Consider the following 12,601-nt stretch of genomic DNA (forward strand, 5'->3'; position numbering starts at 1 on the left):
GTATTTGATGCACAAGTATATTCAGTATATCAAGCATATTTCCTCTAAGCACCAGAGGTGCACCAGGAAAGCACAAATAACTTCTGCCTTAAGACATCAGCTCTGTCATCAAAAACAGGGAATTGTGAAGACTCAAGTCTAACTGCTGGTTCTGTGACAAGAAACACAACAGTGGGACAAGATTCTAGATGCCATTTTTAGAAGGCACCTCTCTACTTGGAAGCCAGAACACCTTAAAACATAGAAGACATAAAAAATAAAAGACATGAAAACATAAAAGATAGCTCTGCAATGGAGTACTCATCCCCAAACCCAGCAGTGTTCCCTCTTATCTGGTTAAGGTCTCCAAGTTCATTCTGAGCCTCTTGTTGTCTGTGGCCCTACAGACAGCCTGATCTTATCTGCAAACCAGCTTCAGAGTTGCACCAACCCACTGCTTGGTCATCAGATTTGCTTTAGTGTACTGGAGAATTTGGTAAGAGCCAAGTTGAACCACCGTTGCCTCCGGAAGCGCTACAGAGACAGCCACCACTACATGGGACAGAACATAACATCCACCTGCTTTAGTTCTATATCCTGTCTGCAAGACTGAACTTTTACAAGGGTTTGCAAAATTTCTTAATCAGCTGCTCATTTTTGGTATGACAACAGGAAAAGATAATTTTTAAAATTAATTAAATGTAGTAATTTAAATAACTAATTTCCAACAGAATAAAACTTAAGCGGGTTGTGATTTGTGTTTTCTCAGGTGTTTTTTTTTTGTTTGTTTTTAATGCTGTTTTTTTTTCCAATTTATTGCTGTATTTCTCACTGCCTTCTGGTACCTTACCTAGATCACAGTGCTACCTTTCAGACCAGTTGGTAATGCTGCCATGAAAATAATTCTAACCTATCTTCCATCATATTATAATTTTCTATATTGAATCACATTCTTTAAATTCTCAGAATAGATGCTACTTATAGTGTCTCCAAGCTTAACAGGACTCCAGTCTATCATCATCTACTTTCTCTTTTCCATACAGCTGCCTTATTCACTAATTTTCTGAATTCTTATTAATAGAAACATACTGAAAACTTTAAAAGGTAATTTCTGTTGAGTTTTCTTTTTTTTCTGAAGCCAAGTGATAGAGATGCTGTCATCTCTATCTCAGTGGATCTTTCTACAATGCACAGGTCCGTAGAAGCATTGATAATGCCTGCCAAAGACACAATACTGCCTGTAAAGCTCACTGTTAATCCTTTGTTTCAAAAAACTTTAAGTCACAATACTGATGTCACTGCTTATTTGTTTCACAACAACTTTACGACTTGATCTTTTTGGTTTCGAAATCTACTTTTAAAGATTGCATTTTTCTGGATACTTCAGAAGAACAAAATTAATAAGCTGTTCCAGAAGCTTGAGTTGTGGTGTTTTAACAATTAAGTTTTGCATGCATACATACAAATTGGCAAGCCCTATTGCAGACGCTGAAAAATGACAGCAGGATATCCCTCTTAGTAGCGATTCCTACATACACACTTTCTGTGCAAGAACATTAAAATAGTTACTAGCTTCATATATTGCTTTAGAGATACATTTCCTGTAAACAGGAAGAAAAGACGGAAGACACTCTGATCAAGAGTCTTCTCCTAAATTAATTTTCATAACATTTTCAACATCGAAGTATAAACTTTTATTTGTTGATTTTAGAGAACGTTCACAAGCTGAGCACCTGTGCGAAGTTTTAAAAGCTTGTATTTTATAAAATCACAAATCAATACAGGTACACTTCTTCTTGATGAGACAATTTTACATACAGCTACTCTGAAAGTACCATTGGGCAACTGGAGGAACAATATATCAAAAAAGTTTTTAATCACTCACTTAAAAATTCTATAATCTTGAACTGTTACATGAATGAATGACTTCTGTAATTTCATCGCATCCATACCATTTGATTTGTATGTACATAAACAGCTGCTACTGACAGCTGCCTGCTACTATCCTGCAGCAGAATATTTCACCTCAGCAGAAAAAATTATCTATTTCAGATGCACACACTGCTTTTTAAAGAAGACCATAAAGTCTGCAAGGCACATACCTTTTCGTAGTAAACTATTCCGTATTCTTTATCATCACACTTGACACAACGGAATTCAATCATCAGGTACATAAAATTAGAACTTCGTTTTTCCCTCTGAGAAGAGAACCACCAGATGTGTATCACATATTAAAGAACATCGATCTTTAGCATTCACAGTACAGCAATTACTCTACTTCCTTTGTGCTGTAACTGATTAATTAGATTATCAGTTGCTGAAGCAATTATTCAGTTAATCATTTCATAGCACTACTTGAGACCTTTTTCCTGACATTCTTCCTTAACTTACATTGCCAACTCACAATAAACATCCACATGTAACAAAATCATAGTTTTAATCAGTAGTTTGCAATTATGATTCAAAAGCCTGCAAAGAAGCAATGAAGAATAACCAGTTGACTTTTGTTTTAAATGATTACATGTAATTATGCACATCAGTCAAAACCCAGAAGACATGAAAAATGACTGCTTTAGATGAAACAATGAAAGAGACAAATTAAGCCTAGACCAAAATTAGACTTGCAGCTTTTAGACTTTCAGAGGAAGATTTGCTTGTGTATGTGTTTTTTAAATGATTTATTAGTAAAAGTGTTCAGAATTTTAAGATTTTTGAAATCCAGACGGGTAACAAAGAAGTTATACATAAAACCACTATCGGGAACATTTAATAAAAAAAATCATGCCCTTTGATAGCAAGCAACTCAAGCTCATTTCATACGTTCGTAATGGATTCAACTTGCCAACAGAAACAATGCAATTTTGCATTTAAGACACAGCTCTAGGAATCAGAGATGTTGAATTCTATGTAGTTTTATAAAAACCAGGAAGACGACAAAAATACCCATTTCCAACACAGGATAGGCTGAGTTCTCAAGAAGACTTGAGAGGTTATTAAAACACAAATATAAACATAAAATCCCAGACCTCTAATTAGCTCTAATTAAAGTAAGATTAAAAAAAATCTCAGAATACAAAGCAGAATACAAAGGAGTTCTGTTGTGCAAGATAAGTATAATCAGTTAGTAAGTCTGCAGTCATTTTTCTCAGTGAGGCTTAACACCTCATACAGGTGTTAGGTTGTGGTTTGTGAGTTTGTTTAATTCACTCAAATCTTATGTTTTTCTTCAACACCCAAAAATCAAAACCAATAAAGTTAAACAGGTCTGAAGCCAAAGAAAGTCTATATGGCCAAAAAACTTCCCATCATGATCTAAATCCTAGAGGTTATTTAGTTATATCTAACAACATTTGCTCCAAGCTATACCAAATCACTTACCAAATCACTATACCAAGTCACTTAAAAGTTGATAAAAGAGCTTTCTATTCCCATAATTGCCCAAGTCAAGTCCAGATGGGAAGCTTAAAGAATTATTTTTCCTTTAATTGTATACATCAGTGACTGAAGAAAAATAGGACCAGTTAGTTTCCCACACATGTGAGAGTTCCACATTAGCAAGATTCAAAAAGAAAATTACAAATCTGATCGAGGATGACCTACCTCGTTTATCATTTCTATTTCTCTAAAGGTCAGCCTGTCCAGCCAGTCCACTTTCACCATGTGGCCTTGCCGATGAGACTTCGTGAGCTGCATACAAAATCACAATGATAACCTTTAAATTGTTTCAAGTAAGAAAAAGAATATCAAACTCAATTTTACAGATACATTAACATAGGATATAAGGGGGAAAAAAACTGTAGAAAAAAGCCTGTAAATTATACATACAGCAGATCCTCATAAACAGTTAAGCTGTGCCATAGCAATACTTCTAGTATCTCAAAATATCATGGCAAAATATCAAAACCACTCAACAAGCACACGATCTCTGAATGCGTGAAACATTAAAACAGTAACCTATTTTTTAAGCAGTCACATAATAAAAACACTTGACTGAGTTACTGATTTTCATACAGCATAACTTACCAGGTAAAACACAAAAAGGAGGTATTTGAGAAATTATCCCAACTGAATAATTCTACCTTTATAAGCCTTACAAAAGCAAAGTCTCAGATTGCAACTTACACATTGAAAAAGATCAATGAAGACTTACAGCAAATCAGAGTTTGTTCTCCTTTTCTTTTTAGGCATCTGAAAGCAGCCTATCAGAAAGCCCAATAGTATCTGGACGGGAAAGGTCTCTGCTTAGTTGCTATTTCCCAAGGTACACAGAAGCTGTCACTCAGAAGGAAAGCAGCATGTCACCAATATTCCACCTCCCTGCTTTGCTCAGCACACCCTCACCTGCCACAGCCTTCTATTTAAAAGCCAAAGAATGCTGTTGGAAGGACTCTGGAAATTACCTAGTCTCAAAGCAGGGTTACTGCACATTGCACAGGACATTGTGCAGTCAGGTTTTAACTACACACGGACAGGGACTCCAAAACCTTTCCCAGCAATCTGCTATAACAGTGTTTAACCACACTTACATTTTAAAAAAGTTCTGTGTTTCAGTTTGCACGGACACCTTTACACACAGTAGCATTAATAGGCATCCAGCAACTGATGAGCCAAAGGAAAATCTGAAGCTGGCTGTATTCAAACAATGGCTATTTAGGAACGACACACCACAAGAACCTAGTCTGCTATGGAAACAGCTATACAGATGAAAGCTTACACAGACACTACTCAGAAACCCTATTTGCTTTGCTAGCCAGCAGCATCTATGGATAAAATGCCTTTACAAAGAAACACAACAAAATACCAGTGAAGAAAACAGTAATATCTTTCAGAAATTAGTATCTTGAAAAAACAGCTTTCAAAAGAGAAGATGGTGTTAGCTATGTTAGTAGCTATTCATTAGAACACTTATTTGGGATGTGAAAGAAACCCATCTTCCTGAAATGCTTTGGGCCCTCATTTCCCATCTTCAAAAGAACAGGCTAGAACAGACCCATGTATTTTGAGATTGCAACACCTAGTTATTTGTGTTTGAGTAGGGAGCAGAAAGGAGTGATGGGGAAGAAAAGCGCTGATAGGGTGTGATCACGTTTGCAACAAATCTAACATGAAAATGAAGATCTACATTAATACCTTTCTCAGACACCCATCACCTCCATCACATAACCATGCAACAAACTACAAAAACAGTCCAGATACTCAGTGTCTGTCTACAGAGCTTCCATGGGCTAGATGGGATTTAATCTGCTAGGATCAAGAAATGGGACACCATGGCTGGTAGAAAGCTTGAAGTAGATGCACTTAAGCAGAACAGGAATATACAACTACACTAACCCAAGACAAAGGTAAGTTTGTCCTCTGTCAGGTATATAAAAGCCTCCTGGCATATTTTCCTGCTCCTCTTTCCAAACCAAAGCCTACAGTTGTTCTTTTCAAGAAACGTATGCTCACACCTGAGCTTCTACTGAATAAAGCAGGTTTGCACATCCCATGCTTTCTTTAGAATACTATACAATGTTAATAGGAACTCGCAACAAAAAATCACTATTAAGTTACCCAATTACATCACTTCTGTATCTCCCGAAGAAAAATATTTGCATCTCAGTGTTCTTGTAAAGCCACTGTTGAAACAAACAAACCTTCTTCATGATAGTGACCTACTACCTACAAGTCAGAAAACATGAGTTCTCCATTATAAATTCGAGGTGAGCAAGACTAATTAAATAGACTGTAAATCAAAGTTTATTTCTGTGACAGAACTCTAGATGACAAATTGATGTATTTATGGCACTGGACCTTTCTTTCACCTGGAGCTAAACAAAGGCGAGGATGAAAACTAGGCAGCCAAGATTAAGATGCAAGTACATACACTAAATAAGAAGGGCTGAGACATCTGGCAAGCTTCAGGTAAGTTCACCTGAAGAATGAGAGATCAGCTAGTAAAGTTCAAGAGCTAACACTATGAATTCCAGAGGTAGCTTTGATGGCAAAAATAGAGTTTGCCAACAAGCTGTGAATAGAAATATTAATATGCACACATATGCATAATCTTAAATTAATGCAACTTTGGTTAATTTTTGCAGGTCTACCTTTTTTTTTTTTTTTTTTCCTAATGCAGAGGTACATCATAACATGCCTGAACAGTACACCAGACAGCCCTAAATCCAAAGGACAGCTACTGAAGGAAACTTTAGTGTCCTCACAAGCTACTCTCAGGAGCTACTCCTCTTGAACTGGATAGAGTTCTGTTTCTGAGCATTTTCAAGGTGCATTGATATTTTCATTTTTCACAAAGAATAAGGATTTTAAGTCGCTACAACAGAATGCTACATATATCACAAGTTTCTTATGCTGTTCAATGTATTTATGTGTTAATTTAAGGAATCCTTGTAGCAAGGGACTTTATCCATTTGTGTAAACCCTATAAAATACCTAAATCAAAGTAAGGTAATTTTCATGTGAGAAAACACAAGAAGTTTATCGTTATTATAGTCTAACTTTGCTCCAATGATAGTTCAAACTTTCCATGTACATCTTAAAGGTTGCTATTCTACTACCTTTGCCAAGCGGCTCATTTGATCCTCAGAAACTGTGCTGCTGGTTCTCCCAGGAGTTCTGGTGGGCTCTGAGCCATCAGCTTCTACGTTGGGCCAGACTTTCAGATCATGCATTCCTTGACGAAACATACTGCAAAGAAAAATGTGGGATCACTTCAGCAAATTGAAAACACAGCTGTCAGGAATCAAAGTACAGTGGCAGCTGCACAAAAATGAATAGGATTCCTCTGCCAAACCTACAAACATGTATTACCATGCATAAGTTAACTGAACTGTAGAAGTGCCTAGCACCTTATCCCCTCTGTGGCCTTCATTTTTATTGGCACATGAAGTTTGAAAGAAAATGAGTAAATCTGAGATAACTTATTTGGCAAGTGGAATTAAAATGGATAATTCCCAAAGTCAATGGGGTGGTACAAACCTGAACTGAAGAGAGAGCCTGACCTTCATAGTTTTATTATTTGTAATGAAGCAGAAAGAATTCCTCTTGACTTGCAAATTACAATATTGACTTTAGGTCCACCTAAAAAAATTAAACTATAAAATGTAAGTTTCATCTGAAGGTCAACTGATAAAAAGCAGCTTTCTCAGCTGAAAAAAAAAAAAAAAAAAACACAACACAACCCTCACCATACCATTTTCTCCATCTATGCCTGAAATTGAATTGATAATTGAAATTGTGCAGTGAGCAGAACTTTGCATGGAAATTCACCACACCTCTTCTATTCAAAACCCTGTTTCCCTTGCATATTTGTACCAATTCACATATAAAAGGTGCCCCAACAAACTGGGTGCAATATTTTTTAAATAAGAGCTCATAAACTGACTAACATCTTCAGGGATATACAACTTTGAATCATCATAGATTAAAAATTATTAAGAAACACTGACTAGAAGGACCATCTCACCTTAAATTCGCACATTGTTGAATACTACTGCAGGGGTTACCATTTACAATCCAATAAAAAAAATGAAATAGTTATTTCTGTCCATCCCCCACGCTCTGGAAATAAATGTAATTTATAAAATACTATCTTTTTCAGGAATTACGCTTTAATATTTTAAAAAACTACCAGCAATCTTCAGGCCACAGTCCAATTGATCCAGTTTAATTTTCTGCCCTAAGACAATGTCAATTTTTTTGTCAAAGGAAAATCTTCAATGACAGAGATGCAACCTCCCTCTACAGAGATTTTCTACATTCACTACCACTAGGACAGTCTTCTTAGTGCCAACCATTTCCTATCACCAACCTAAACTTGCCCTTGCTCAGCTTAGCTTCATTACTCCTTACCCACGCACAAGACACCAAGGTTACTTGTCCCCCTTTTCCAACACTACCTACACAGTAGCAAAGTGTTCCCAGACTTTTCTTCAGCCCCACCTGTCCTTACTCCTCCTCCATTACACTTATTTCCTAGATGTCCAGTGATATGGACTCCCTTGGGCTCCCAGCTGCCAGAAACTTGTCTGAAATTACATAGAACTGGACACATTCCCACAGAGGAGACAAATAAGAAGCAGAAGGATATAACCTTGTCCCTGATGTGCATACTCGTGAACTGTTTATATATTTAATATTGATGCATATTTCACAACATCATGAATGAATCGTGTAAATTAAAGATACACTCTAAAACACATTTTTTTCCAGTTTTCTTTGTAGGTACTCTCTATTTTCTCTACTCCGGATTTGAATACAATTAATTACACAATGTATCCTTAATTGATATCAATTGCACACAGTATCCTTAAACTGTATCCTATATTTTTCAGTCCCCTTTGTACTTAGTCGAGATCCTTTTGGTGTCCTGTCACTTTCCAGTGTACTTGTAATCCTTTCCAGCTGCATATTATCTGCAAATGTACCGACCTTGCTCTCTACGAAATCATACAGATTATTAATTTTGAAAATTCCCTATTTCCTGCATTACATGTTGTTTCTTATAGATAATTAACAGCTGTATTAACAGACAAATCATAAGGCAATTAAACAAATCATGTCAAGTAATCAGAACTGGAATTAATTCATTAAAAATATATACAAAGTGGTATTTTTAAAAAGCCTAAGCTTTGGCTTTTTACATGAGAAACTATTTTTTCAAAACCATAGCACATATGAAGCTACAGTGGAGGGAAGGAAGAAGGAATAGAGTAAATCTGATTTTATACACACACACATAGATATATATATATAAAGCATATATATATTTTACCCATATTTCCCAAAGAGCGAGACTGTTGTTCCTCCCACAGGAACTGCTTTACCAGGTCCATATACATCCCAGATGGTTAGAGCCACCTGTGCATTGCGAGGTAAGTCTGGATACTTCACAGGAAGTTTCAGCCATTCATTCCAGCTGCAGAGAAACAGTTTTTATTAGTCATAAAACCTCAGAATTCAAGTTACCCTACAGTAGTTTACAGAATACAAATTCTCCTCAGACTATGAACTTCTAATGACAGACTGACAATTTACCCATGGGCTTTAGTTATTCAAACACTTAAGTGTTGTCTTGAGTCACTACGTTCATGTATGATTAAAAGGCCATCAACCAAAGGAAAAGTTCCTGAACTTTACAGCTAAGTGCCCAAGATCAGTCTATCCAGTAAACAGCGTAGAGTGTGCTAGTCCAGGCCTCAAGAAAGTTATTACATTAATGAACCATGCCCAAATACACAACCTAATTTTTTCTTACCCATTACGCACAAAAAAATTGCTTTTGTTGTCAGGGCAACAGCTAATAACTATATAGAGACTTGAAACATAAGTTACTTGAAAAAGACAAAAAAAAATATATTTTTTTCTGACAAACAAAACCCGCACAATTACTTATAGAATATGATGTCCCAGTAACCAAGATATATGAAACAAAAGGCAGTCACTTACTTCCATCTAGTGCTAAAAGCTTTATAGGAAGTTCTAACTGGAAGAGCAAGAGGCTTCCCTTCTGCAAACACCTGACAAGTTACATACAAATCAGAGCAAGTTTCTTGGTACAGTCCTGAGAACTTGAGCATGGGGTCTTCCAAGAGAGCTTTGTAACTCTTCTGTTCTCTTTTTCCCTCTAGACTTCCTCTATAGAAAAAAGGAGGTAAGAGAAAGAGGAAAAAAAGAAATAAACCACAGTTTACTTTGTGCATGCTAAAAATTCTACTGTATTTCCATAAGGTATATTTAGACTACTCATTATGGCAGCTATATTTGTTTTGAATTACTAGCAAGCAGTGAAATCTAAATACCTGAGAGAAACTCTACATTTGTTCACCCTGAAGAAGAGAAGGCTCCAAGGAGACCTCATTGCAGCCTTCCAATACTTAAAAGGGGCTTATAAAACAGATGGAGAGCAACTTTTTACTCATGCAGACAATGATAGGACAAGGGGAAATGGCTTTAGACTCAAAGAGAGGAGAGTTCGGTTAGATGTTAGGAGGAAATTCTTCACTCAGAGGGTGGCGAGGCCCTGGCATGGCTTGCCCAGAAAAGCTGTGGATGCTCCATCCCTAGAAGCTGGATGAGGCCCTGGGCAACAAGGTTTAGTGGGTGGCATCTCTACCCATAGCAGGAGGATTAGAATTAAATGATTTTTAAGGTCCCTTCCAACCCAAGCCGTTCTATGATTAGAAGTGATTAAAAAAGTACAGAATTCATTGCAATTTAGGAGAAGAGGAATACTGACAAACGGAATAATTACTTGTTTTCCTTTTCAATTGAGGTAACTTCTAATACACCTTGTAGATTCTTAGACTGTACCCTCAAGCAGGGCAACAATGAGATGATATATACTGCTGTCATCCAAAATGAAAATTACATCAGTAAGTATCAGCATAAACTTGCTCCAAGTACAACTTAGAAAAAAGAGCAAACCTTATTTTAAAGCCATATGAAATTTGAAATGTACGACTGACTTTGGATGCCATTCACTTCTAACCCATTCACAATCAAAGGTCAGCTAAGCGAACTATTCACACCAAATAATTACAATTTTGGTGTTGGTGTGGAAATGAGTAAGATGTATTTTCCAGGAAACAATAATCTTTCAGTACCATAAAATAGTCAGAGTAGATAAACAAGTTTCTTGCAAGAAACAAGCACAGTACATTCCAGGAAGACACACACTCTGATGCACAAACAAAATCAGAGTTTTTGATAGGCAGTACCAATTAGCAAAGAGGACACGTACATCTCACTTTAGTTCCTATTTTCTATTCAGATGAAACTATTTAGGCCTTAATTAAGCTTCCTCAAGTCAGTTTTTCACAAAAGAGAAGTATAGCTCAATGTAACTACATTAGGGATACATTTCAGAATCACCCACATTTACTCTACAAGAATTTAAGCGTCGCTGTGATGCAGGAAAAGAAACTGTAATAAAATATGAACCAGAAAATACATCAGTACGTGCAAACACTAGGTTCAACAGGAGTGCTTGCATATAACCAGCTAAGCATGTACTTACACGCTGTATCTCTGCCTATAATAGAGAACCTAACAGAAACGTGCTTTCAAAGAAGCATGCAAACAAGTAAGCGAAAGAAGTGTCTTCAGATTATCTCCTGCCTTTATCACTGAGGAGCTGCAACACCGGCTGGTGACAGGTTATCAGAGGCATGAGGACTCAGCTCAATCAACCTGTGCCTTACAGCACTGCCCTGCCCCACACAACTTGAGGCCGCGAGCGCTTCTAACGCGGCCGGGGCAAAACCAAGCTGCTGGGCTGCAGGGGAGCTCATAGCCCCCAGAGGGGAGGGCACAGCAGCACCGACCCGGCCCTGGAGCCCCCCAAAAAGCACCGCTGCGGGATGCCCGGGGTTCCCAGCTGCGCTCCCCAGCCGCCAGCACGGCCGGGCCCCTCCTCAGCCACCCCCGGAGCTGGCGGAGGCTGAAGTCCGTGCCCCTCTCACTCACATCTTCAGCTGCACGTTGATGTCAAGGTCACAGCTATACACATAATAAAGCTTCTCAGCCTCGCCCATGGCGGCTGCTGCTGCTGCTGCTGCTGCTGCTGCTGCTGCTGCTGATGATGATGATGATGATGATGCCGCCGCCGCCCGCCTGCCGCCTCAGCGGCGCCCTAGCCCTGCAGCGTAACGGCCGGCGGGGCCGAGCGGCGCCGACATCTTAGTTAAGGGAGGAAGGAGCACGGACACCCCTTCCCCTCACAACTGCCCTTCTCTAAGATGGCCGCCAGCCTGCCCCTGCCGAGGGGGCGGACCTAAGATGGCTGCGCCCACAGCGCGCTCACCAACATGGCTGCCCCCAGGTGTACGGCGCGCAAGATGGCGGCTCCTTCACTTACGTTACCCCCGGGTGGAGGCGAGATGGCCGCCTGTGCGGAGAGCACAGGGCGAGGGCACGCTACAGCTGAGACTGAGGGCGTCAAGGAGGTGACTCCTGCCCCATTTTCTAGCAGGAGTCCCCAGCAACATCTGCATTTTCCCCCTTCTCTCTCCCTCTGGTTGTTATTCTCCATGCTGCAGCACAGCTGAGGCAGTTACAACAAAGTCTGTCCTGACTGAAACCCTTCTGTGCCCCCAGAGATAATGCTTTCTCATGGAGCAAAGGGATGATGTGCATGGTGTACATGTGCATTTCTAGCAGCTGTCACATGCTATTTAATTCTATAGTCAATCCTTTTTATTTCAGATTACTGACACCTCTAAAGAAGGCCAAGCAAAAATGGCAGTTGTATTCTCCCACAAAACAACAAAACAGTACCAGCCAAGATGCGGAAATTGCAGGTTGAAGGCTGTATTTACTGTAATGATTTTATCATGAATCTCACTACACTTCATTTGGCAGTATTTTTTGTGTGTGTGTGTGTTCTTTTTTATTATTTTTTTTCCAAAGCCTCAGCAGCTAGAATCTGTAGTTGATCAGCAGTCATCACCTAACAGCAACAACAAAAATATATTTGCAGAATGACTCTATAAATGAGCCTTACAGCCAACCAAAAATCACACAGAACTTATGTTTTGTAATAAAAATATGGTTGTGGAAAAATTCTTAGTATTTTGAGGGCTATAAGGATTGCGGGTACTTCAAGCAACATAAATATGCGTGTCAT

The 12,601-nt window shown here is 38.5% G+C and overlaps 1 protein-coding gene across 2 annotated transcripts in view; it reads right to left on the bottom strand.

Moving 5' to 3' along the window:
* PIK3C3 (phosphatidylinositol 3-kinase catalytic subunit type 3) overlaps window positions 1-11,681 on the bottom strand; it is a 70,801-nt gene extending 59,120 nt beyond the window's left edge. For both annotated transcript variants that reach the window (XM_084305020.1, XM_084305019.1), the window contains exons 1-6: window positions 11,443-11,681; window positions 9,424-9,612; window positions 8,750-8,893; window positions 6,534-6,663; window positions 3,580-3,666; window positions 2,082-2,177 (exon numbers count right to left, since the gene is read on the bottom strand). In XM_084305020.1, the coding sequence (XP_084161146.1) occupies window positions 2,082-2,177; window positions 3,580-3,666; window positions 6,534-6,663; window positions 8,750-8,893; window positions 9,424-9,612; window positions 11,443-11,510 (714 nt within the window). In that variant the 5' untranslated portion in view covers window positions 11,511-11,681. The remainder of the gene's footprint in view (window positions 1-2,081; window positions 2,178-3,579; window positions 3,667-6,533; window positions 6,664-8,749; window positions 8,894-9,423; window positions 9,613-11,442) is intronic.
* Window positions 11,682-12,601: the final 920 nt, after the last annotated feature.

This window comes from Netta rufina (assembly GCF_964035555.1).
Source record: "Netta rufina genome assembly, chromosome: Z".
Classification (NCBI taxonomy): domain Eukaryota; kingdom Metazoa; phylum Chordata; class Aves; order Anseriformes; family Anatidae; genus Netta; species Netta rufina.